Source organism: Epinephelus moara, chromosome 22 (assembly GCF_006386435.1).
Source record: "Epinephelus moara isolate mb chromosome 22, YSFRI_EMoa_1.0, whole genome shotgun sequence".
Classification (NCBI taxonomy): Eukaryota; Metazoa; Chordata; class Actinopteri; order Perciformes; family Serranidae; genus Epinephelus; species Epinephelus moara.
This window is the reverse complement of record NC_065527.1, coordinates 33663932-33686572: the sequence shown is the minus strand read 5'-3', so window position 1 is coordinate 33686572 and position 22641 is coordinate 33663932. Positions and strand designations below refer to the sequence as shown.

Sequence of the window (22641 nt, the reverse complement as noted above, 5' to 3'; positions counted from 1 at the left end):
TCTTGATCATCTCTGAGATGTTTCCGCAGCTTGATTGGTGTCCTGGTGTTCTGTGACCAAATATTATTTATTTAAACAAAAAGACATTTTACAGGCAAAAGCGTGTCTAACTGGACAATAAATACAATATACAAACTGAAACTTAACAAACAATGAATTAAAATAAACAAAAGCAAATAATGATCAACAACATACAGTTCCAATACACAAAGGAGTTCCCAAGGAACTAAATAAGGTGCAAAAAAAAAAAAAGATGAAAAGAAAAAGGCAAGAAAAATAGTACCACCCCCCACCCACGCCCCACAAACACCAACACACACACTAAGGATGCTCACTGTGGATTACTAGCGTTCAATCAGAGCGATTATACGAAGTTATGTATCCCTAACATAAATTCATACATCCACACATATACATATGCATTCACATACACAAGTATTAAATTTAGGGGCACCACCCTCCTAAGGAAGGAAGCGACTAATCAAATTAATAACTCCAGAAACCAATTATTAATTCGTCAGTACACTTATCAGTAATGAATCAATGTCAATATCTGGGTTATGAATTCTCTATACGTTGATCTTTTTTCCTGCTCAAAAGAGATACAGACAACGACTTGACGACAAATGAAGATTTATTTAGGCTAAATGTTTAACAACTGAGTAAATGAATAGTAAATGAGGACGATATGAAATAACACAAAATCAACAGTATGTATAAATGGATTAAGACAAGAGGTAGGCTAACACTTTTGTCAGTTATTTAGTTTGGCGATAGTGAGAGAGTATGTGTATATAGATAAATCGGGGACACAGGGATGCGCAAAACCATTTACCTAACGAAACCTAAATTAAGATCAGAATAACTAAGTCTACTATTCGACATCAACTCTTATCACAACACAGCGGCTGCATCAGGTGAGGGAAATTCTTTGCCTACTTTGTTAGCAGCGTTGAATCAGGTGGACGTTTCTCTGAGAAAGTAAAAGTAGGCTAAGTAAAAGAAAAAGTGCAGAGATGCGCCGAGCTCAATAGTTTTATCCCACCAGCTTAAGGGTGCTTGTTCGAGGCAAGGCATGAATTATAATTTGCTCATACTATGACCTACAAGAATGAAAAAAAAAAAAAATTCAACTAACAAGCAAGGATTATGCACAGTTACAATGTTAGAACATGGATAAAATGTATAGTTTTACTTTGTTAAAGTTGGTTACAAGATAAACTCTGCTCAGGAATGCATACTGAATTTACGACTCCCCTCTTATCTCACCCGGGTGATATCCGGGGTATAGCTGGGCCGTTCCCATGGATGTGACAAAAAGGGGAGAGGATATGGTGAACTTAAAAGCATAGTTAATGACTTCGGGTCTGGCAGTGTTGTCAACAACCCTGGATTTTTCCAGGATGTTAGTCAAAACTTAAATCTGGAGTATTTCCTATTGACACCTTTACCACCCTTGACACCAGGATGACGGTGAAAGAGTTCCTTAGGAATTAGGTGGCCAAAGCAATAAATATTTGACCTCAGAGTGACCCATCTCACCCCTTTTCCTTTACTTTAGGTTTTGGGAGAGTTCAGAAGGAGTGTTCCTCCTACCTCCTAAAAGATCTTTTAGTGATTCAGCAGCAGCACGCCAGTTGTTTATACAAGCCTCACCAGCACCATTAATTCTGGCAGTCAGCATCTCTAAATAAATGACATCCAGGAGAGTCAGGGCCCAGTGTCTGAAAGTGAGAGAATGGGGAGGTTTCCATTGTAACGCAGTTAACTTTTTGGCAGCTGTCAAGCCAGCTAGCACAGTGCGCTTTTGGAGTCTGGTGTATTCCGCTCTAACAGATCATTTAACTGATGTAGCAGCCAAGCTGTAACCATCCCAATTGTCATTGGGATGGTTACTGATACTAGGTGAGATAGCTTGGCTGCTACATCAGTCCAGAAGCGTGAGACTGGAGGGCAGTTCCACATCATATGCAGAAAAGTGCCTGAGGCTTTCATAGTACAAAGGTTACATAAGGGATCATTTACCAATTTCATTGAGTGGAGTCTGTGAGGGGTCAAATATGTTCTGTGTATGTAGTTAAAGTGGATCTGTAGATGGTCCGGGTTGCGGGAGGCCTCCCTGATGTTTGCCCAGACATCCGCCCAATTGAAATTAGGATCAAGATTGGGGCAACCATGCCTCCACAATCTGTCAAGCAGTAAGTCATTATAGGAATCCTCCAGGAAGAAGTGATATAAAATGGATACAATACCCCTATTTTTAATTTGTGTAGCAAATAACTTATAGAGGGTAAAGATTGTCAACAAGAAACACCATGTGCCTGTAGAGATGATCTAAGCTGCAGGTAGAAAAAAAAAACGTGGATGCAGGCAAATTATACACAAATTCCTAATGTCTTGAAAGGAGCGTAGTCCCGAGTCATTGCATATATCGCCTAAAAAACAAATAATGCTGTTACTCCAAGGAGAGGATGAAATGGATCTTCCTCCAATTAACAGGCCCGTGTTAATAAAAATCGGTGTGAATGTATGCCACTTGCAGGAGATCCTACATTGTGATTCTCCTGCAGTGAATTCAACTGACTGGACATTGACACACCTGTCTATGTAAGGCCTTACAGCTGACATCAGATATCAGAGCAGAAACCAGTGATGAGGTGGAAGGAACTGCCCACAGAGTTCAGAGACATGATCGTGCCGAGGCACAGATCTGGGGAAGGCCATAAAAAAGTCTGCTGCATTTAGGGTTAGAACACACTGGCTTCCATAATTCTTAAATGGAACAAGTTTGGAACAACTAGGACTATTCCTAAAGCTGGCTGCATGGCCAAACTGAGCAGTCAGGGCAGAAGAGCCTTGGGTAAGAGAGGTAACCAAAAACCCTTTGCTCACTGTGGCTGAGCTCCAGAGATCCTGTGTGGAGATGGGGATGGAGAAACTCCCAGAGGCACAACCATCACTGCAATACTCCATTGATCAGGGCTTTGTGGCAGAATGGGAAGCCTCTCCTCAGTGAAAGACACAGCAAAGAACCCAACAGACTCAGACTGTGAGAAATAAGATTGTCTGGTCTGATGAAGCCAATATTGAACTGTTTGGCCTCAATCTCAAGTGAAGGAGCAAAATATGGAGATTTCCTTGATGAAAACCTGCTTCAGATTTCTCAGGAACTCAGACGGGGCCCAAGGTTGACCCACCAACAAGACACTGACCCTAAGCACACAGCTAAGACAATGCAGGTGCGGCTTAGGGACAACTCTGTTAATATTCTTGAGTGGCCTAGCCAAAGCCCAGACTTTCTTTACCCAATGGAACATCTCTGGGGAGACCTAAAAATGGCCATCCATCGACAGTCTCCATCCAACCTGCCAGAACTTGAGAGGATCTTCAGAGAAGAATGACAGAAAACCCAAATTCAGGTGTGCAAAATCTTCTCAAGACTGTAATTGCTGCCAAAGGTGCTTCAACTGATTATGGCGTAAAGGGTCTGACTGAATGCATGTCGGTGTGATATTTCAGTTCCTTTTTTTTTTCTTTTAATGAATCTGCAAAAGTTTCTACAACAATCAGAAATAATAAAGGGACAGCTATCACAATGTAAATGGCATAACAGCTGATATATTTCTGTTGTTTCATGGTATACAGGTATGTTGCCCAACCCTGCAAGATGCCAACCAAATGCATACCAGATCTGAATAGTATTAACAAATGATAACTGAATACATGACCTTTGTTCAGATAGCTTTGCTCATATCTTTCCATTCTGTTCACTCTGTTCCAGGCTGTTCATGGGAAGCAGTGCAGACACCCCTTCACCAACAGACTCCTGCCCATCATCACTGATTCAATGGTGGACATGGAGCTAGGAACTGGTGACAGCAACATTCCTGAACACTCCCCCTCAGTCCTCTCTGACACAGTCTCCTGAAAAACGCAACATAAAAGAGCAAAAGCTACCGCTGATCACTTCCCTGTGTTTGTGTTTTGTAGGTGCAGTGAAGGTGACCCCTGCTCATGACCATACTGACTTCTTGCTGTCACAGAAACACTCACTGCCACGCCTCACTGTGATTGGAGGAGATGGGACCATGACACCCCCCTGTGGACAGTGGCTGGAGGTGCATGAACACCACTGTTATCATCCGAAAACTTTGTATTACTGTGTGAAGTGTTGAAGAAATATAATTAATCTGGATCTGTCAGCTGTCTCAGGTCGCAATCGACAAAATACGGTACCTTCTAAAGCACTGGACATAGATAGATAGATAGATAGATAGATAGATAGATAGATAGATAGATAGACATTTTAAATAGTTGAGGATTAAAATACTCAATAGAGGCTAAGGGTTTATTTTAATTGTGGTGCTCTATTGCAGTACAAGGTGGCAGATTGAATATGGAAGTGTCAAGGTTGAATGGCATTAAATCTAAAAAACATCTGGCATTTATATAGCTACAAATGATTAGACAACCTGAGATGTTGAGATCTGATTTATAACTTCTCAGCTGGGTTTAGTTTAAGCAAGACAGGCAGTGCATTCCATTGCCATGTGGCTGTATATGAAAAAGTAGTTTGCCCAACACATGTTTTAAATCTAAGATTTGTAAGACTGCCTCTAGTGTTGTGGGAGTGGCTGTTTTTACTAGATTAAAGTATTCAGATAGATCGGGAGGTGCAGATTTGTACACAGTCTTAATTTGTAGCACCCTTCTGTCCATACATTTTTTTTTAATGAACTTTATTTAGATTTGTGTGCGCAGACAGCTTTAAACAACTCTTATTAGCTTATATTGTGCAGTCTGTAATTTGTTTTTTAAACTTTTAAAGCCATTTATTCCCCTGATAAAACATTTTCCAGGATACAACCCAGGCAGTTTACTAAAGATTTTGAAGAAATTGACATCTGCCCAGTCCTTTGTGTGAAATCAGATGGATTTCTCAATTTAAATTGTGAGCCAAAGAGGATAACCTCTGTCTGTCCTGCATGAAGGGAATGTTTGATTGTCTGAGAGCCACCTTGCAACTTTTTGGACCTCTGCGCTCAAGGTGTCTTCCACAATTACCTTTTCTTTGTGGGATACTGGTAATGCAACATAATCAGCATATTAAAAAAAAAACACACAAGAAGAGGTCAAATTAATATCATTGATTTATAATGAAAACAATTGTGGCCCTAAAACACTCTGTAGGACACCAGAAAGTAATGTTTTTTTCGGACTGGATAATGTCTAATTGATGTCAACCCTTTGAAATCTGTCTGTAAGATAGGTAGGACCTCAGGCAGTGATAGAAAAAAAGCAGGGCTGATGAATGTTCGTCCCGTTATCATTTTTTTGTAATTTTGTCTCCATCAAGGGAGTGAAGCGTTTCGATGCCAGACAGCTCGTTGTAGATGCACTGGTTGAGAAGCGGCTGTTTAGAGGAAAGAAGAATCACGCCATGAGTCTACCTATTTGCAGGTAGAGGAGCACACAAACACACCAACAGACTCATTCTGACTCTCAGTGTGTGCATACATCTCTGCTTCTGTTAATACAAAGGGCTGTTTCAACAGCTGTTTTTCAGCTCACAGTACAGAAAAACTCTTTCATAGAAGACAACACAGGTTAATTTAAAAAAAAAAAAAAAGAACTTCAATACAGAGAAAATATAAGATTGCTTTTAACTTTACACAACATTGCCCATCCAGTCTGGAAGTTTGTAGCCTTTTTTCCTGTATGTAATGCGCGACAGCAGCAGCAGTGTGTACTCTCCTGTTTGTGAGCCGATGTTTTTTGTGCAAAGTGAATAAGATAAGATAAAATAAGATTAGATTGAGGGCGGCACGGTGGTGTGGTGGTTAGCACTGTTGCCTCACAGCAAGAGGGTTCCCGGTTCGATCCCGGGTGTGGGAGCCCTTCTGTGCGGAGTTTGCATGTTCTCCCCGTGTCAGCGGGTACTCCGGCTTCCTCCCACAGTCCAAAGACATGCAGATTGGGGATTAGGTTAATTGATAACTCTAAATTGTCCGTAGGTGTGAATGTGAGCGTGAATGGTTGTCTGTCTCTATGTGTCAGCCCTGCGATAGTCTGGCGACCAGTCCAGGGTCTACCCTGCCTCTCGCTCAATGTCAGCTGGGATAGGCTCCAGCCCCCCCGCGACCCTCAAGAGGATGAAGCGGTTAGAAGATGGATGGGATGGAAGACAAGATTGATCTTTATTGTCTCTCAAGAGAAATTCATCTTGGGCATACGAAAAAAAGTACCAGCGTCTCACATCAACACGCAGATTACAGTCACACTTGGCTCTTTACATAAACATAAAACACAGAATACACAGAACACAGAATATTCCACGTGCTCCGTTCAGCTGGACTGCTGCAGGAACTCATGTTACCTAGAGTGTCTCTGAACTTTACTGCCTCTGTAAATGTCATAGAAAATACCTTATTAAAAGTGTATCATACATTTAATCTACAGTACTGATAATATTACGAGTAACTATAGGTATATTTCAAAATACTGTAATCAGGTTAGAAATTACATAAAATAAATAGTGTGTAGTAAAAAGTGTGTTGAGCTCACGTAAAATATTTTACAGGGGTTGTAGTGATAATTAGTGCTCATCACATTGTTCTCTAACTGTTATGCCACCAGATGGATGAAGATGACAGAAATATTAACAGTCACCTCAGTCACTGTCAGTTTCCCTGTAAGCCTTGGATTTCACCTCTCAGGCTACCTATATGCTCTCCTGCCTTGTTGGTGAGGGTTGTTGGTGATCTGTTTAGACTGAAAGGAATACCTGCAGACACTACCCAGGGTTGAAAAGTACTACCACACCCTCTGCATGTTTTTCGGATTTAAAAAAATCTGTATTTTTAATTAAAGTCGGTTTTCTCAGACACTTAAATAGAACATAAATCAAAGATAAGACAACACAGAGTTCCCTGAAGATGTGGCTACAATATTATCTATCATCTCTTACATTATACGATTCCGTCCCTTTACAACAAAAGTTAACAGCCACAACTGTCTGTGTGCTTAGTTTATATTCCAAATGTACTCAACAGGCTAAAGGGAGGGATGGTTCGCCCAGGGCGTAAAACTAGCCAGGACCACCTCTGCTTTGTACACACATACACACAGTATGTACATGTGGAGTCTCAGATATGCAGCCCTAAAGGTATTTCCAGCAGTTTCACAAGAAGCTTCCTCTTACTTACCTTCATTCTACTGACACAAGACAATAGAAGCTTTGCTGTAATGTATTTCTATGTTTGTGGTTTCTTTCTTTCCTATGTCTTTCTTCTCTCCTTTGTCCATCTCTCAGCCGATCAGGAGACGTCATTGAACCTCTTCTAAAGAAGCAGTGGTTTGTTTGCTGCGATGAAATGGCTAAAAAAGCTATACAGGTAAGTTGGTGGAAAGGTTGAGAATTAGGTCAAATTTTTATTTTATTTTTTTCAGTGGCATCATTCACATGTTTTCAAGTAACCATGTCAGGCCCTATTCATATAAACATAGAGTAATCAAGTGATGTCATCTCATCCTTTGACTCTTTGAAAATATTTATGAAACACTCAAATGTGACTATTTCTTTCCCTTGCGTAGAAACACCAGCTACACTTGTAATATTTAGAACAACTTAATTGCAAGACCAATGTGTTTCAGCTGTGGCCTTCATCTAGGTTGTCACACAAGCTGGAATGTGTTAGTCTTGCAATAAAGATTTTTTAAATACTACAAGTGTGGCTGGAGTTTCTACGCCTTTGATCTATCTCTCTTCTCCATGCATTTTGGAAGTAGGTTAAGATGCTTCAGAAACCCTCAGTCCTGCTTTGATTATTATTTCTTTCCCTGTCAGGCTGTGGAGGACGGACAGCTGGAAATCATCCCTCACTACTATACGAAGACATGGAAGAACTGGCTGTCTAACATCAGGTAGGCTGCTCTGATCTTCAACTTGGACAAAATGCATGTATTTGAACAGTGGTGTGAGGAGGAACAATGTTGGTGTGTGTTGTTGTTACTGGTGTCATATGTGCATGAAATGACACCACACTGGTGATGAATGAGCTCTCTTTTCACTGTATAGGGTTGTCAACAATATACCTCTGTTTGCTTCACAGTGATTGGTGCATTTCCAGGCAGCTTTGGTGGGGTCATCAGATCCCTGCTTACCAAGTGGAACTTCCTAAGTCTACTGACAAACAGGAGGTTGGGTTTGCGGATATGTGAATGTTTTAAGGATAACACTACTTTCAAAATGTTCATGTGTTGTCCTGTGATGGACTGGCAGAGTTCATTTAGGCTCCTCATTTAATGTAACCTTGACTAAAAAAATCAATTTAGAAATGGATGGGTGGTTGGATTAATGGGTTAACTGGCAGATGTGCTCCCCACATTGTATATCAACGTCAGTCTGTCCCAGACTGTGGTGTAAATGTCTCTCTCTGTATGTGTGTGTTAGGAACAGTGGGTTTGGGGAAGGAGCGAAGACGAGGCCCGACAAAGAGCCGCTGTCAAATACGGAGTGAAGCCAGAAGACATTACTTTGACTCAGGGTGAGTAGCCTCTGTCTTACCCCTTAACTCTGCTGTATCAGCTGATAAAAACCCTACTGTATATCAGCCATAACACTAACAAAGTGAAAAGCTCATTCATCAAGCAATGTTTGGGTTTTTTTTTTATTTTACATGTTGCTCCTAACGCTGCTACTGCTGATATTATTGCTTTTGCAATTCTACTACTGTTGCTGTACTACGACTAGCTGTACCAGAGCCCAAACAATGCTTTGGTACAGCTGATACATAGATCATTTTAGCTTAATACAGATAGATCAGTGTAACACATGTACTGGCCGATAACATCTTCAGTCAGCCGTCGATTTTATCTGTTGCCTTGTGGCTGGCCTCCTGCTCTGCTCTCCCGCTGCTTGCCTCCTGCTCTGATATTCAGCAATTCACCTGTCCAGCACCCAGCCAGGGCCACAGACTGTAAAAATGATGGAGGTAGCAATCGTGACATCTACCATTGGTTTACGGATTCCCATTTTGAAGCCTTGAGTTTGGCATTCCGGCCATCTTGGATTTTTGGAGCAAGAAGTGACCATATTTGGGTGAGGCTGGTGCTGTGGAGGAGCAAGGGTGGATCTGACTGAGAGGCCGAGGGCACTATCAGCAGACACCCTGTCACTCAAAACGGCCCAGCCCTTAATTATGCATAACTTAAAGCCTAAGTTGTGAAAAAATTCACCCCCTGTACAGTTGTCATGTATGTTGAAATTAGCTATAGAGACCAAAATTGTTTTTTGTACCAGGCTGTAAACATGTTAATTTCTGCTGTAAAGTTGGACATTTTAACATGGGGATCTGTGGAGATTGATTGGCATCTGGAGCCAGTCTTTAGTTAACAATCAAAGTGCTGCAGTTTTTTGCCTGTTGGCCTTATGTTTCAGCCCCGGAGGTCACTGCTTAGCCATGACCAACAACCGGATCTCCCAACCTCCACCCTCCTGGCCACTCCTCTGAGTGACTCTATCAACACGTCCGGTCCAAGGTCTCCATCCCAAGCCTCTGGGCCACCCTCCAGAGTGCTTCCACTATCACTGCTGGCTTTCTGCATTCTGTTCTTCCTCCAGAGCCACTGTCCCAGCCCCCAGTCTGCCCACCTGAGGTCTCATGCCCTGCTGGTCTCCATTGTCCAGGCCCTACTTCTCTTTGATTTTTCTCTCTGAACCTGTACCTAAACCCTGAACCCTGATATCTGAAACCTACCTATACACCTTGACTTTAAGCCTATGCACCTTCATTTTGTCAAAAAATCCCTGAACTGCTCCTGTCTGCCTGGACTATCTGCATTTGGGTCCATTCCCTGCCTCGTCGCACTCACCCACTGCGACTTTAGTTTTAGCATTTTGCCGTCACTATGGAGATTTGGATTCAGAACTGACTGTATTTGGACAGGAGAATGAAGCAAACCCTAACGCCAGCTGCTATCTTAGTTGGCACAGTACATTTATAGCTATGGTTAACTTTGATACTGCTAAAGCTAATGCTAAATTTCCCTAGGAAAAAAACAGGCTTAAAACCACTAACACAAAACGTACTTACTGGGAAAAACTGAACATCCGACTCCTTAGAGGGTCTTTTAGCACAAGCAAACACTGAACACGAATTTTTTAGGAGACCAAAATGTTACAATGTTACCTGAACTGAAAACACACTCAGCTACGGCTACACCACTGTGAATATCGGGTTACGCCATAGTTTCGTTACCATGGTTACATAACCTAACCAACGTTGTTGACGTGGTAGCAACTTGTTGACAGACGGCACTTACCTGTCACTCAGGGCAGCCATGCCATAAATCATGCATAACTTTAAGCCTTAATAACATTTAAACGGGTGAGTTACATAAAAATTGAGCCACCGTACAGTTGACATAAACATTGAAATTAGCTACAGAGACTAAAACTATTTTTCATACCATACCTTTAAACGTTTTTATTTCTACTGTAAAGTTGGGCATTTTAATTCTGGTGTCTGTAGGGATTGACTTGCTCTTGGAGCCAACCTCATATGGCCATTTGAGGACCTGCAGTTATGCGTCAGCTTCATTTGTCAGCCCTTGAGGTCACCACTTGATCAGTACCAGTATCAATTATCGATCAGGCTACCTCTGCTTCTGCTCATGCTACTGTTTCCAATTGCTAGGTAGTGTAACAAGTTGACTGTTCTGTCTGATATCAGGTAAGTAATAATCAATTTTTAGAATTCGAGGAGGCAAAGCCAGTTTTATGAAATAGACTTCAAAACAACTAGTTAAAAGCCTCCCACTACAGTTTAGTAGTACTAATAGTTTAGTCATTGTCATGCTGATCTATACACGTGCATTTCTTCATTGCTTCCATTTGCATGCTCCCTGTGTTAGATCCTGATGTCCTGGATACGTGGTTCTCCTCTGGGCTGTTTCCCTTTGCGATGCTTGGCTGGCCTGAGCAGGTACTGCACTTCTTCTAGCAGAACATTGTCTGCAATAAACAGTCCTATCCCTTTGTTTTACAACCACACCTTCACTTCCCACAGACTGGTGACCTGCAGCGCTTCTACCCCAATTCCATTCTGGAGACAGGCAGTGACCTCATCTTCTTCTGGGTGGCAAGGATGGTAATGCTGGGCACAGAGCTGACTGGACAGTTGCCCTTTAAACAGGTACTAAGATAACGAGAATCTTAAAACAGTATGTAGACTAACACTATTGATACATTACACTGTCAGCCCATACTGTTTTTCTCTCTCCCCCTCTGGTTCCCATCATGCCTTTCAGGTTCTCCTTCACTCCCTGGTGAGAGATAAGCATGGCAGGAAAATGAGCAAATCTCTGGGAAACGTCATTGACCCATTAGATGTAATACATGGAGTATCTCTGGAGGTAAGTAGCACAAGGGCTTGGTCCAGGAGGCATATGACTATTTATGAATTCACTCTCACACTGAATGAATAATGCTTTTTAAATATATTATAATCTGAGCACACTCTACACTCTACTAAATTTGTGTTTGGGAAATGGAAATTTTCTTCAAGTTATCTCCCTCAGTATGCACTGCAACTTTACGCTATCAGAGTCAGTAAAGGTAATTTATGTTTTGACATTTCCAACATACCTCTTCTTTTTGTTTTTTGAAAATGGGGGGAAAAAAAACACTGTAATTTGTTGTACTATGAGTTATGAAGAGAAACTGAAAGCTAGTGCAAGAAAAAGACTGCCCTCTCCCTGTTCTGTGCTGCAAAGCAGTTTTGGATGTTAAAGGATAAGCCTGGGGATATTTTTTTTCTTTTTATAAACAAATTCTTGGAATTTCAAATTGGTAAATTCAAATCGCAAAAAAGGCTAGTTTTCAAAGTAAAACATTTCAGTGCCAAATTCCTTTTAGCATATTTAAATTCCAATATTCAGTGTTCAGTAGTGGTTCAATTTCACAAGTAGGTTAAGTTTTTATTAAATGTAAATATTCAGGCAATTCTTTGTTTTTCTAAAAAAAAATTAATTGATTATTATCTGTATTCGCATAAAGCTGCAACATCACCATTCTAACAGCGACACTGTCAAAATGATCTGTAGTGTAAAAGCACTTTGAGTGGACAGAAGACTAGAAAGATGTTGGATGGCTGGAGTCCAACATGGAAGCTAAGCAATGTGCTGCTGTGGTTGGGGGTCAGCAATAAAATGTATTTTAACCACCTAAAAACATCAATAGCAGTAGATTGAGAGTATTTTCACTGCTTTACCTTTGCATCGGACAGCTTGTTCCGACAGGAAAGCCGTTAACGGCTTCAGCTCCCCATCTATGCTCTCCTCAAAGCCACCAGACTCTATTTCAAAAACAGTAATTTTAGCTCACTGAACACAGTAACACAAGCAATGGCAAAATGTTTTCAGATTGTTTGTCTATCTGTTCCGTTGTTGTAAATGCCTCAAAGCTTCTTCAAATTTGGCACAAATGACAACTTGGACTCACCCAAGAACTGATTAGTTTTTGGAGGTTCCTCGGTCAAAGGTCAAGGTCACTATGACCTTGTCAGTCTTATTCTTGTGAAGGCGCTATCTCAAGAATGCCTTGAGGGAATTTCTTTAAATATGGCACAAACGTCTACTTTGAGTCAGTGATGAACTGATTAGAATTTGGTGATCATAGGTCAAAGGTCAGGGTCAAAGTGACCTTGGGTACGTCCCAAGTCTCTTATTTTATACTGCTAACTCCTTACTTGAACCGGAAGTCGTTCGAGGTCCGCCATCTTTAAGGCCGTCTCATGTCTCTTATTCCTGCCAGTAAGGAGTTAGCGTTAGGAGTTAGGAGGGATCTGTTAGGTGCGATGAGTAAGGTAACATGAGAGGTTCCTAACAGAAAGTCTTTTTCAGCTTGAGGCCCTGACGTACAAATACCCGCCCACTACGTCTGGCTCATTTGAACGAGATGGCGGAGAAACAGCGCAAGTGTACCCATTACATGCATTCTTTGCAATGAAACGCTGTAATTTACATGCCTACGTGACTACAAAGAGTAACGTTAATGATATTTTGTGCAAGACTGTCATGTTGTAATTAAGTTTATTTCATTCACAACCTGTTGCGTTGTTCAGCGGACTGTCGGTGATGTGTGGCTGTTAAATGTGCAGCTGCTCATGTCCAGAACCACACGTGTTGATATAACACCACGCACGCACACACACACACACACACACACACACACACACACACATTTGCCCATCATTAATTGTCCTGCATGTCATGTGAGTGGAATAATGTTTAATAGCCTGTAGGTAATATTAATTATTAATATTAATATTAATTAATATTATTACTTTCATTAATGTTGTTGTAAGCTAGGTACTGTCATTACCGTCTGTCCTGCATCTCTCTCTGTCTCTGTCTCTCTCTCTGTCTCTGTCTCTCTCTCTGTCTCTCTTTCTGTCTCATTGTGTCATACGGATTACTGTTAATTTATTATGCTGATCTGTTCTGTACGACATCTATTGCACGTCTGTCCGTTCTGAAAGAGGGATCCCTCCTCAGTTGCTCTTCCTGAGGTTTTTACCGTTTTTTTCCCCCGTTAAAGGGTTTTTTGGGGGAGTTTTTCCTGATCAGCTGTGAGGGTCCTAAGGACAGACGGGTGTCGTATGCTGTAAAGCCCTGTGAGGCAAATTGTGATTTGTGATATTGGGCTTTATAAATAAAATTGAATTGATTGAGGTAGACTGACAGGTCTGATATATGTCTTATTCACTCAGCAACTGACTTGTTGAATGATGGCAAGTGGATTTAATAATAGTGATAATAATAATGATGATAATGATGCTCGTCACAGTGACAGTGGCAGGGCTACAGACCGTTCTTTAATTGCGACAAACTTCGGCAAATGACTCAATAACAATGGTAATAGGCTACATGCAAAAGTGTATGACCAAAGTCATGATGGTGGGGAGTGGGGGTTACGGCTTTGATCAGCGAATATAATGTGACTTTGGATGTACGCCAAACGCTGGCTCCATTATGCAGCAGATCCAGCTGGGCCGCCGTCAGGATGTCGCTTTACATGACGCTTCAGAGTAAGGCCGTCTCATGTCTCTTAATCAGCAATCCTCGCTCCTCACTCCTAACTCCTGACTCCTTGCATGTTTTCCTAAGTGGGAGGGACTAAACAGTTAGGTAAGGTGGCTAGGTTAGGTGGTTAGCAGTAATTTTAAGGGACTTGGGACGTACCCCAAGTCTGTCTCATTCTTGTGAACGCAGTATCTCAAGAACACATTGAGGGAATTTCTTCAAATTTGACACAAATGTCCACTTGGACTAAATAATAAAGTGATAAGAATTTGGTGTTCAAAGGTCAAGGACAGTGTGACCTCACAAAACATGTTTTTGGCCATAACTCAAGAATTCTTACACTGATTTTGACAAAATTTCACAAAAATGTCTAACAGGATAAAATGATGAAGTGATGACATTTTATAGCCAAAAGGTCAACAGTCAACATAACTGTGACATCATAATATTCTGCACAAAACACTTTTCTGGCTATTACTTAACATTATATCTAAGGAACAGACGGGGAGACATTTGGTCAGAAACTGAATTGGTTACTTTAATCTTGAAACTATGCTGATTTTATAGATCTTCTGTGCTGTCGTGGGAAAATACATGTGAAGCGACCGTGTTTTCTTGGACATGGATGTAAACTGCAAGAGAGACTTGACTGGTAGGCGGAGGCATACAACCATTATGTGGTAATACTAGTTGTCAGTGGAGTCTGGCTTTGAAGAGAGGGATGTATGATTTCATTTTCCCATTGGAAATCACTGTCTGACATTAAGGTAAAGCAGTGAAAATATTCTAAATATAGCTTATACTTAAAGGTTTTTAGGTGGCTAAAATATGTTTTGTTGCTGACCCTTCACAGCAGTAGATTGCTTAGCTTTCATGTCAGACTCCAGCCTGCTTCTTCAAAATGGGGGTGTGTGGACTGACACCTATGGATAAGTACCCCATACAACCTCACTTCAAAAAATCTGAACTATCCCTTTAAACAGCTTCAAACTTACCTGAAAATGTAGATGCTGGTGTGGCCCTCATCAATATCAATTAGCAATAGCACTGCTAACAAAACACTGTCTGCGCAAGGCAAAGCCACAGTTATATCAAATATCAGTGAGACACATTTACACTAATACACAAAAAAACACTTTTCCTCTTAATAATAGAAACTAGTAACAACAATTTTAAGTACAGATATATATGGAGCTTTATCCCTATCTTTATTCAAGAGAGTGGTCTATCAGTTTGAGAGCATTATTTATTGATTTCATGCTCAAAAACCCTGCCCTCACACTCAAATAGCCTCTGCTTGCGCTTGGATCTACTCTGTTTCTGCTTAGCCTCTGCTTGCGCTTGGATCTACTCTGTTTCTGCTCAAACTGTGTGCTTGCACTCAGATACAATATTGCTCGCACAGATTTCCTGCTCGAGCTTCGGCATTTCTCCTCGCGCTCAAACTGTTTCTGTGCGCTTGCGGAATTTCTGCTCTCAGATTTCTGCCCTGCGCTTGGATTTTTTTGTGTAACAACCCTGTCAAAATCCCCCAACCAATCGAATGCCAGATTTACTGTTGACCAATGAAATGATCCCTGCCTCCTTGTGGGCGCGCTCGCTTTAGTATTAGAGTGTCCGGGCGGGTACTCCTTAACCGAGCAACATGGTATCTGAGTGTCCGGGCGGGTACTCCTTAACCGAGCAACATGGTATCTGAGTGCAAGCACACAGTTTGAGCAGAAACAGAGTAGATCCAAGCGCAAGCAGAGGCTATTTGAGTGCGAGGGCAGGGTTTTTGAGTGTAAAATCAATAAATAATGCTCTCAAACTGATAGATCACTCTCTTGAATAAAGATAGGGATAAAGCTCCATAGATATATACATGACATTTGACTACAAGAAGGGATGACTGTTACTCCAGCTGGATTTCATCATTTTAGGAAACAGCGACAACAGACTTTTGTGTGTGTGTGTTTTCCTTTAAATGCCTGTGTGTCCCTTTGTATCAGTCTCTGTCCAGTTTGTGACGGGGGTTGCATAATTGATCTGTTGAGCCATTTGCAGCTTATCAGATCAATGAATGAGAGGAACAGCTGCTGCATATGAATGCAAACATTAAGACCAAGCAGAATGAAAGGTTAAGTTTCACTTTTAATGTGCCCAGCATTCTGCTGCGCCATCTGTGTCCAGAGTACGCTCTGCACTCCGATAGTGTGGTGCCATAAATAAACAGTTTAGATATTACAATAGCACTCCTCATCAATGGTCCAGCTCAAAAAGTAGAAAATCTAATTGTTTATGTTTATGTTTATTTTATTTAGAAAGGGACAGTGCACATTAATGAACATGACCACCCAAGTCACGTAAATGTGCCAGATTTAGCCATACAGGCTAATTTTCATCTGTAGTCCCTGGCAGTTTGATGGTGTAAGTGTATATAAGAAAAAGACAAAATAACATACAAAAGCACAGAAACACATAAGCACAGATAAAAACGGATTGATGGTATGTCCATAGAAGGGCATATGAGTACAGAGCAAGCATATAACTATAGACAAAAGCACATTACAAGGCACATAGGCAAAAACAACAAGACATAAGCACTATTAATAAAACAATGACCTTACCATATAACCTAAAACATTAAGAATGTACTATACAAAAGTACAACATAAAACACAACATAGACTAAAGCACATAGCCACAAACAAACACACAAGAGCACAAAACAATGCACATTAGCTAGGACAACAGAACACAAGCACAATTAGCAAGACAGTGACATAACCATAAAACCAAAGCACATTTAGGGAAACGTACTCTACAAAAGCACATAAGCCCCAACATACAGTAATGAAATGAGAACATAACCACCAATTCAGATCATGACAACATGTTTGATTGTCAAGTAACCACTGTTTGATTAATTTGGAGAATGACTTAAGAGATGTGATGTTCCTGAGTTCTATGGGTACAGTGTTCCAGGTGTGTGCTGCTCGATTGGAAAAGGCTGACTGTCCAAAGCTGCTCTTTCTGTGTGGTATTCTACAATCCCACCTGGAGGTAGATCTGGTAGATGAGTTCTGATTTTGTTTAATGAATTCATTGAGTGGAGGGGGTGCCAGGCCGTAAAGAATTTTATATACAGGTAAAATATCTGCAAATTTGGTCATATTTTCCCAATTTAAAAAATCACATTTTGTTAAAATTTTACAATGATGATATGAATTTGACTGTTTTTCCAACTTTTTTTTCCTGTTTGTACTGGTTTTAAGGTAGTTTTGCGAGTCCAGCTGGTCAGACAGTGGTTCTTGTGTGAAAAAATCATTGCATTGAAGTACAACTTTGAGGCCTTTGTCGTAAGGTTGCTCCTGATCTTGACCCAAAGTGAATTTGAGTCTGTTCACAACTTTTTTGACTTGTGTTTTTAATGTAAGCTGTGAACCTATTACTATGCCTAAATATTTAAACTCATGTACTACCAGTACAATCTTCTCCCTGCTACTGTAATGTCTGGATCTGAATATCTATTCACAGACTTTGAGAAAAACATACATACAGTTTTACCGACATTCAGATGTAAACAAGAGCTTGTTAACCAATTAGAAATGTTGACCACTGAAGCGGATAGCTCTTTTGCTGCTTGCTTCTTGTTTTTTTTGCATGTAAATATATGACCGTGTTGTCTGCATACATCTGACAAGTTACAGTAGGTGGACAAGCTTTAGGTAGGTCATTAATAAACAAACTTAATAACAGAGGACCCAAAGTTAAACCTTGAGGTACACCAATATGATTGTCAGCCACTTTTGAGGTAATCTGATCCATGTAAGCACATTGTTTTCTGTCTGTAAGATATGATTTTATCCATTTAATGACAGTAGGAGAAAAAAAATCGTGGTGGCAGATGTTTTAATCATGGAATTAAATCAGTGTAAACATGAGGTACAGCTTATGTCAAGATATCCTTAGACTTGTCATTGTAAGTGCAACCAGAAAGCAGAGCTTACTACTCAGCTTTTGCAGTAGAGCCTTATAATTGAACAACATACATTGTGGCTCCCTTTTGTCTGTTAAGGAAGACCATCCCACCTTTTCATAAAAGATGCAGCTGTGAATGAGGAATGCATAACCCATATTGAATTGCAGCACACTGAGATACACTGAATCAACTGGCTTTAGGTGGGAAGGGGAAGCATGCATACAATGTCACCACAGTCAAGTGCAGACATGTTTGTAGGATGCCCAATGGTCTTTTGACTAGAAGAAGTATTAAAAAAAAAAATATATATATATATATATATATTTTTTTTTTTTTTACACACAAAAATTCAAGTTTGACTTTCAGTTTGCCTGATAAGTGTTCCACATGAGTCTTAAAAGTGAGTCTGGTATCCAGCCAGAGTTCCAAATATATAAAACATACAGTGACTTCAGATGCAGAACTCTGAAGGGTTTTGATATGGGAGTAGGCTGGACAATCTTAGGGTGACCTAGAGAACAGCATGCATTTAGTTTTGCCAGAATTTAAAACAAGCTTATGTTTGATGAGAGAGATCTGAAATGTATCAAAAGCAGAATGTAGATTTACCATGGCCTGATAAAGAGAAGAGCCGTTAGCGTATAAAACAGTGTTATCCCCATAAAAATGTACAAATGGGGGGTGCCAGAGATGAATAAAGAGGACCAGGAATTAACCCTTGTAAAACACCTATACTAACGTCAAGGGGACTTGATTTGAAGCTGTTGGAGAGGGCGGCCTGAATTCTGTCTGAGAGATAGTTACAAAACCAGTTAATGCACTGTATCCATTCTAACTGAGCAATTCTGCTGCTGCTGCTACACTAGTGTAATTCTGTCCACTACAACTAAGCCAGCCAAAAGCTGCTTTTGTTAGGTTCTGAGATTTGCATAAAAAATTCCAGAAAATTCATGACTTCCATAGTCAACAGGGGATTATGAAAAGTGATGGTATCACATATTCTGGATGTGAGAATGGACCTGCGCTTGGACCTGCACTTGTATAGCACCTTTCTAATCTTCCAACCACTCAAAGCATTTTTTTTGCACTACGTGTCCCATTCACCCATTCACACACACATTCATACACTGGTGTCTGAGGCTACCATACAAGGTGCCACCTGCTACTTTTTTAACACTCTCACACACCGATAGAACAGTAACCGGGAGCAATTTGGGGTTCAGTAGACATGCAGACTGGAGGAGCCAGGGATCGAACCACCTGCTCTGTCTTCTGAGCCACAGCTGAATAAAACTGTCAGAGAACTGTTTTTCTTTAGTGATGTGACAGTATAGCTGATGTACTGTAAGTAGGGAACAGCCCAGTGAGACAGATGTCTGTTCTGATTCCCTCAAAAGACATTTTATTGTTTGTTTCCACGTAGAGACTTCAAAACAAAGTGAGTGAGGGAAACCTTGACCCGAGGGAGCAGCTGGTTGCCATGGAAGCACAGGTCAGCTCCCCTCTCTCCGATCTGTTTCTTTCTGGCTGACTGAGCACACTCATTACTTCTTCTCTTATCTGACAGTTCCATCTGCTTCCCCACAGAGGAAAGACTTCCCCATAGGGATCCCTCAGTGTGGGACTGACGCTCTGAGATTCGCCCTTTGCTCACACAAGATGCAGGGTGAGTGACTCTCATCTCTGCTCACTTTATCTGGTGAGGAAGACCATTTGTCAGAGTGAAAGAATGTGCAGAGCTGTGTGAATGTGAAAAACAGTGTTGGAGGCAAAGAAGACAGGGTGCAACTTTAACTAAATTGAGAGAGATGAGTTGTGAGGTAATGCAGTGACTGGACAGGAGATCAGTTCTTAGTCTTTCCAGTCTCACATCAAAACCATCTTTTAAGCTGCCTTCTTCCTCCTGCAAAATATTTCCAGACTGTGGTCACCACTCTCTGATTCTGTGGTAGAGCCACTCATTCATGCCCTCATCACCTCCTGTCTGGACTTCAGCAATGAAGCCCTTTCCGGGGTATCAACAAGGGCCTGGACAGGCTCTCACCCTTACCATGCCCGGGCAGCAGATCACCCCCACCCTCATCTAACTTCGCTGGCCTCCTGTCCAATCCCACTAGAAACTCTCCTCAACTTACACATCCCTCCATGGTCTTGCCCCTCAATACCTGTCTGACCTCTTCTACCCCTATATCCCATCCTGGAACCTATGGTGCATGGACACAGGCCTGCTCTGCACCCCCTACACCAGCCTGCAAACTTTTGGAGACAGAGCCTTCAGTGTGGCAGCCCCACCCTCTGGAACTTTCTCCCAGCAGAGATCCACAAAGCTCCATCTCTGGACATTTAAAAAAACCAAACAAAAAAACCAAACCGTTTTTGTTTGTTTTTTTAATTATTTTTTTTTAATTTACATTTTTATTTTTTTTGTTTTTTTGTTGTTGTTTTTTTGTTATATTAGTCTGTAAAGTGGCCTTGGTTACCTTGAAAGGCACTACGTAAATCCAAGTTATTATTTTTAGGGCCCGAGCGACAACGAAGTCGTCCGTGAGGACCCTATTGTAATCGCGCTGTTTATTATTATTATTGTTATTATTATTCTTACGAACATTTAATCCCCAATTTCGCCCCTTTCCCAAATTCAAAAACTCACCAAATTTGGCACACGCGTTTGGTCTGGCGAAAAATTTGATATTTCGGCAATGTTCTATGTGGACGGGGCCAAATGGCAACATAGCGCCAAATTAATTTGTGGCATGTTGTCTTGTAAGGTGTGTGGCATCACGGTGGCTGCAGATGGGACAGAGGATGAGATGATTCACTGTTTCAAGGCAGGACAACTAGTACACTGTGGTGTAGTAAATAGTGGTGATTTACAAAAACACCAAAAACTATTTTTACTGTTAAATCAATCAATCAATCAATTTTATTTATAAAGCCCAATATCACAAATCACAATTTGCCTCACAGGACTTTACAGCATACGACATCCCTCTGTCCTTTGGACCCTCACAGCGGATAAGGAAAAACTCCCCAAAAAAACCCCTTTAACGGGGAAAAAAACGGTAGAAACCTCAGGAAGAGCAACTGAGGAGGGATCCCTCTTCCAGGACGGACAGACGTGCAATAGATGTCGTACAGAACAGATCAACATAATAAATTAACAGTAATCCGTATGACACAATGACACAGAAAGAGAGAGAGACAGAGACAGAGAGAGATGGTAATGACAGTAGCTTACAACAACATTAATGAAAGTAATAATATTATAATTAATAATAATATATTAATATCTGATAGTATACATGTGTGACAATAATCATATGTGTATAATAACAGTAGAAGTATGACTAATGATAACAGCAGCAGCAGGAGGCATCTGGCAGGACCACGGCAGCAGCACAACCACACACGTCACACTATCCAGGCACTGCTGCAATACGAGTTAACCTGAGAGACAGTGGAGCACAAAGGCTCCGGAGAAGAAGCTGAGTTAGTGACGTCCTCCGGCAGACTAGGCCTGTCAGCCTAACTAGGGGCTGGTACAAGGCAAGCCTGAGCCAGCCCTAACTATAAGCTTTATCAAAGAGGAAAGTCTTCAGTGTAGTCTTAAATGTGGAGACGGTGTCTGCCTCCCGGACCGCAACAGGAAGATGATTCCACAGGAGAGGAGCCTGATAGCTGAAGGCTCTGGCTCCTGATCTACTTTTGGAGACTTTAGGGACCACGAGTAACCCTGCGTTCTCAGAGCGCAGTGTTCTGGTGGGAAAATATGGCACTATGAGCTCTCTAAGATATGACGGAGCTTGACCATTTAGAGCTTGATAAGTTAACAGTAGGATTTTAAATTCAATTCTGGATTTTACAGGGAGCCAGTGCAGAGAAAGGACTTACTAGAGCTACCTGATAATAGAGAGTTACAGTAATCCAGCCTTGAGGTAACAAAAGCGTGGACCAATTTTTCTGCATCTTTTCGGGTCAGGATAGGCCTAATTTTCGCAATATTACGCAGAAGAAAAAATGCAGTCTGTGAGGTTTGTTTTAAATGAGAATTAAAAGACAAATCTTGATCAAATGTTACTCCAAGGTTTCTTACGGTAGTGCTAGAGGCCAGAGCAATGCCATCTAGAGAAAGTAAAGTTTGTTACTGTAAATAATACAGTACTTTATTTGTAATACTATATAGAAAATATACATTTTTACTGTAAAGAAAAGTTTACATAAATATTTCTGCTGTTTAAATTTAAAAAAAAATACAGTATTTGAAGCTACTATTTGAGGAAATACGGTATGTATGTAACATACAGTCACTGGCCACTTTGTGTACACCTGTGTAATCTAATGCAATCCAGTAGAACGACTATACCATGATTTTTTCCCTGAAGCTTATAAATTTTCGGTTATTGTTGACATCGTCTAGAAAGCGGTGATTCAACTTTGTTTATTATTGAGGTCATAGTGAATGGTGGTGGTGTACTGGGGTGGTCTCCTAATTTTGTCTAATTGAGGGGGACAAAATATTAGGAACACTTTTAAATATATTGCACTCCAGTACACCAACACCACCCACTACAACCTCAATAATAAAGTAGAAT

General features: G+C 40.9%; 1 protein-coding gene across 3 annotated transcripts in view; it reads left to right on the top strand.

The window, feature by feature from the left end:
* vars2 (valyl-tRNA synthetase 2, mitochondrial) overlaps window positions 1-22641 on the top strand; it is a 115460-nt gene that overhangs the window by 45512 nt on the left and 47307 nt on the right. For all 3 annotated transcript variants that reach the window (XM_050033968.1, XM_050033966.1, XM_050033967.1), the window contains exons 12-23: window positions 3782-3872; window positions 3991-4118; window positions 5357-5460; window positions 7313-7394; window positions 7847-7923; window positions 8112-8199; window positions 8453-8546; window positions 10915-10985; window positions 11070-11195; window positions 11311-11415; window positions 19473-19541; window positions 19637-19715. In XM_050033968.1, the coding sequence (XP_049889925.1) occupies window positions 3782-3872; window positions 3991-4118; window positions 5357-5460; window positions 7313-7394; window positions 7847-7923; window positions 8112-8199; window positions 8453-8546; window positions 10915-10985; window positions 11070-11195; window positions 11311-11415; window positions 19473-19541; window positions 19637-19715 (1114 nt within the window). The remainder of the gene's footprint in view (window positions 1-3781; window positions 3873-3990; window positions 4119-5356; window positions 5461-7312; window positions 7395-7846; window positions 7924-8111; window positions 8200-8452; window positions 8547-10914; window positions 10986-11069; window positions 11196-11310; window positions 11416-19472; window positions 19542-19636; window positions 19716-22641) is intronic.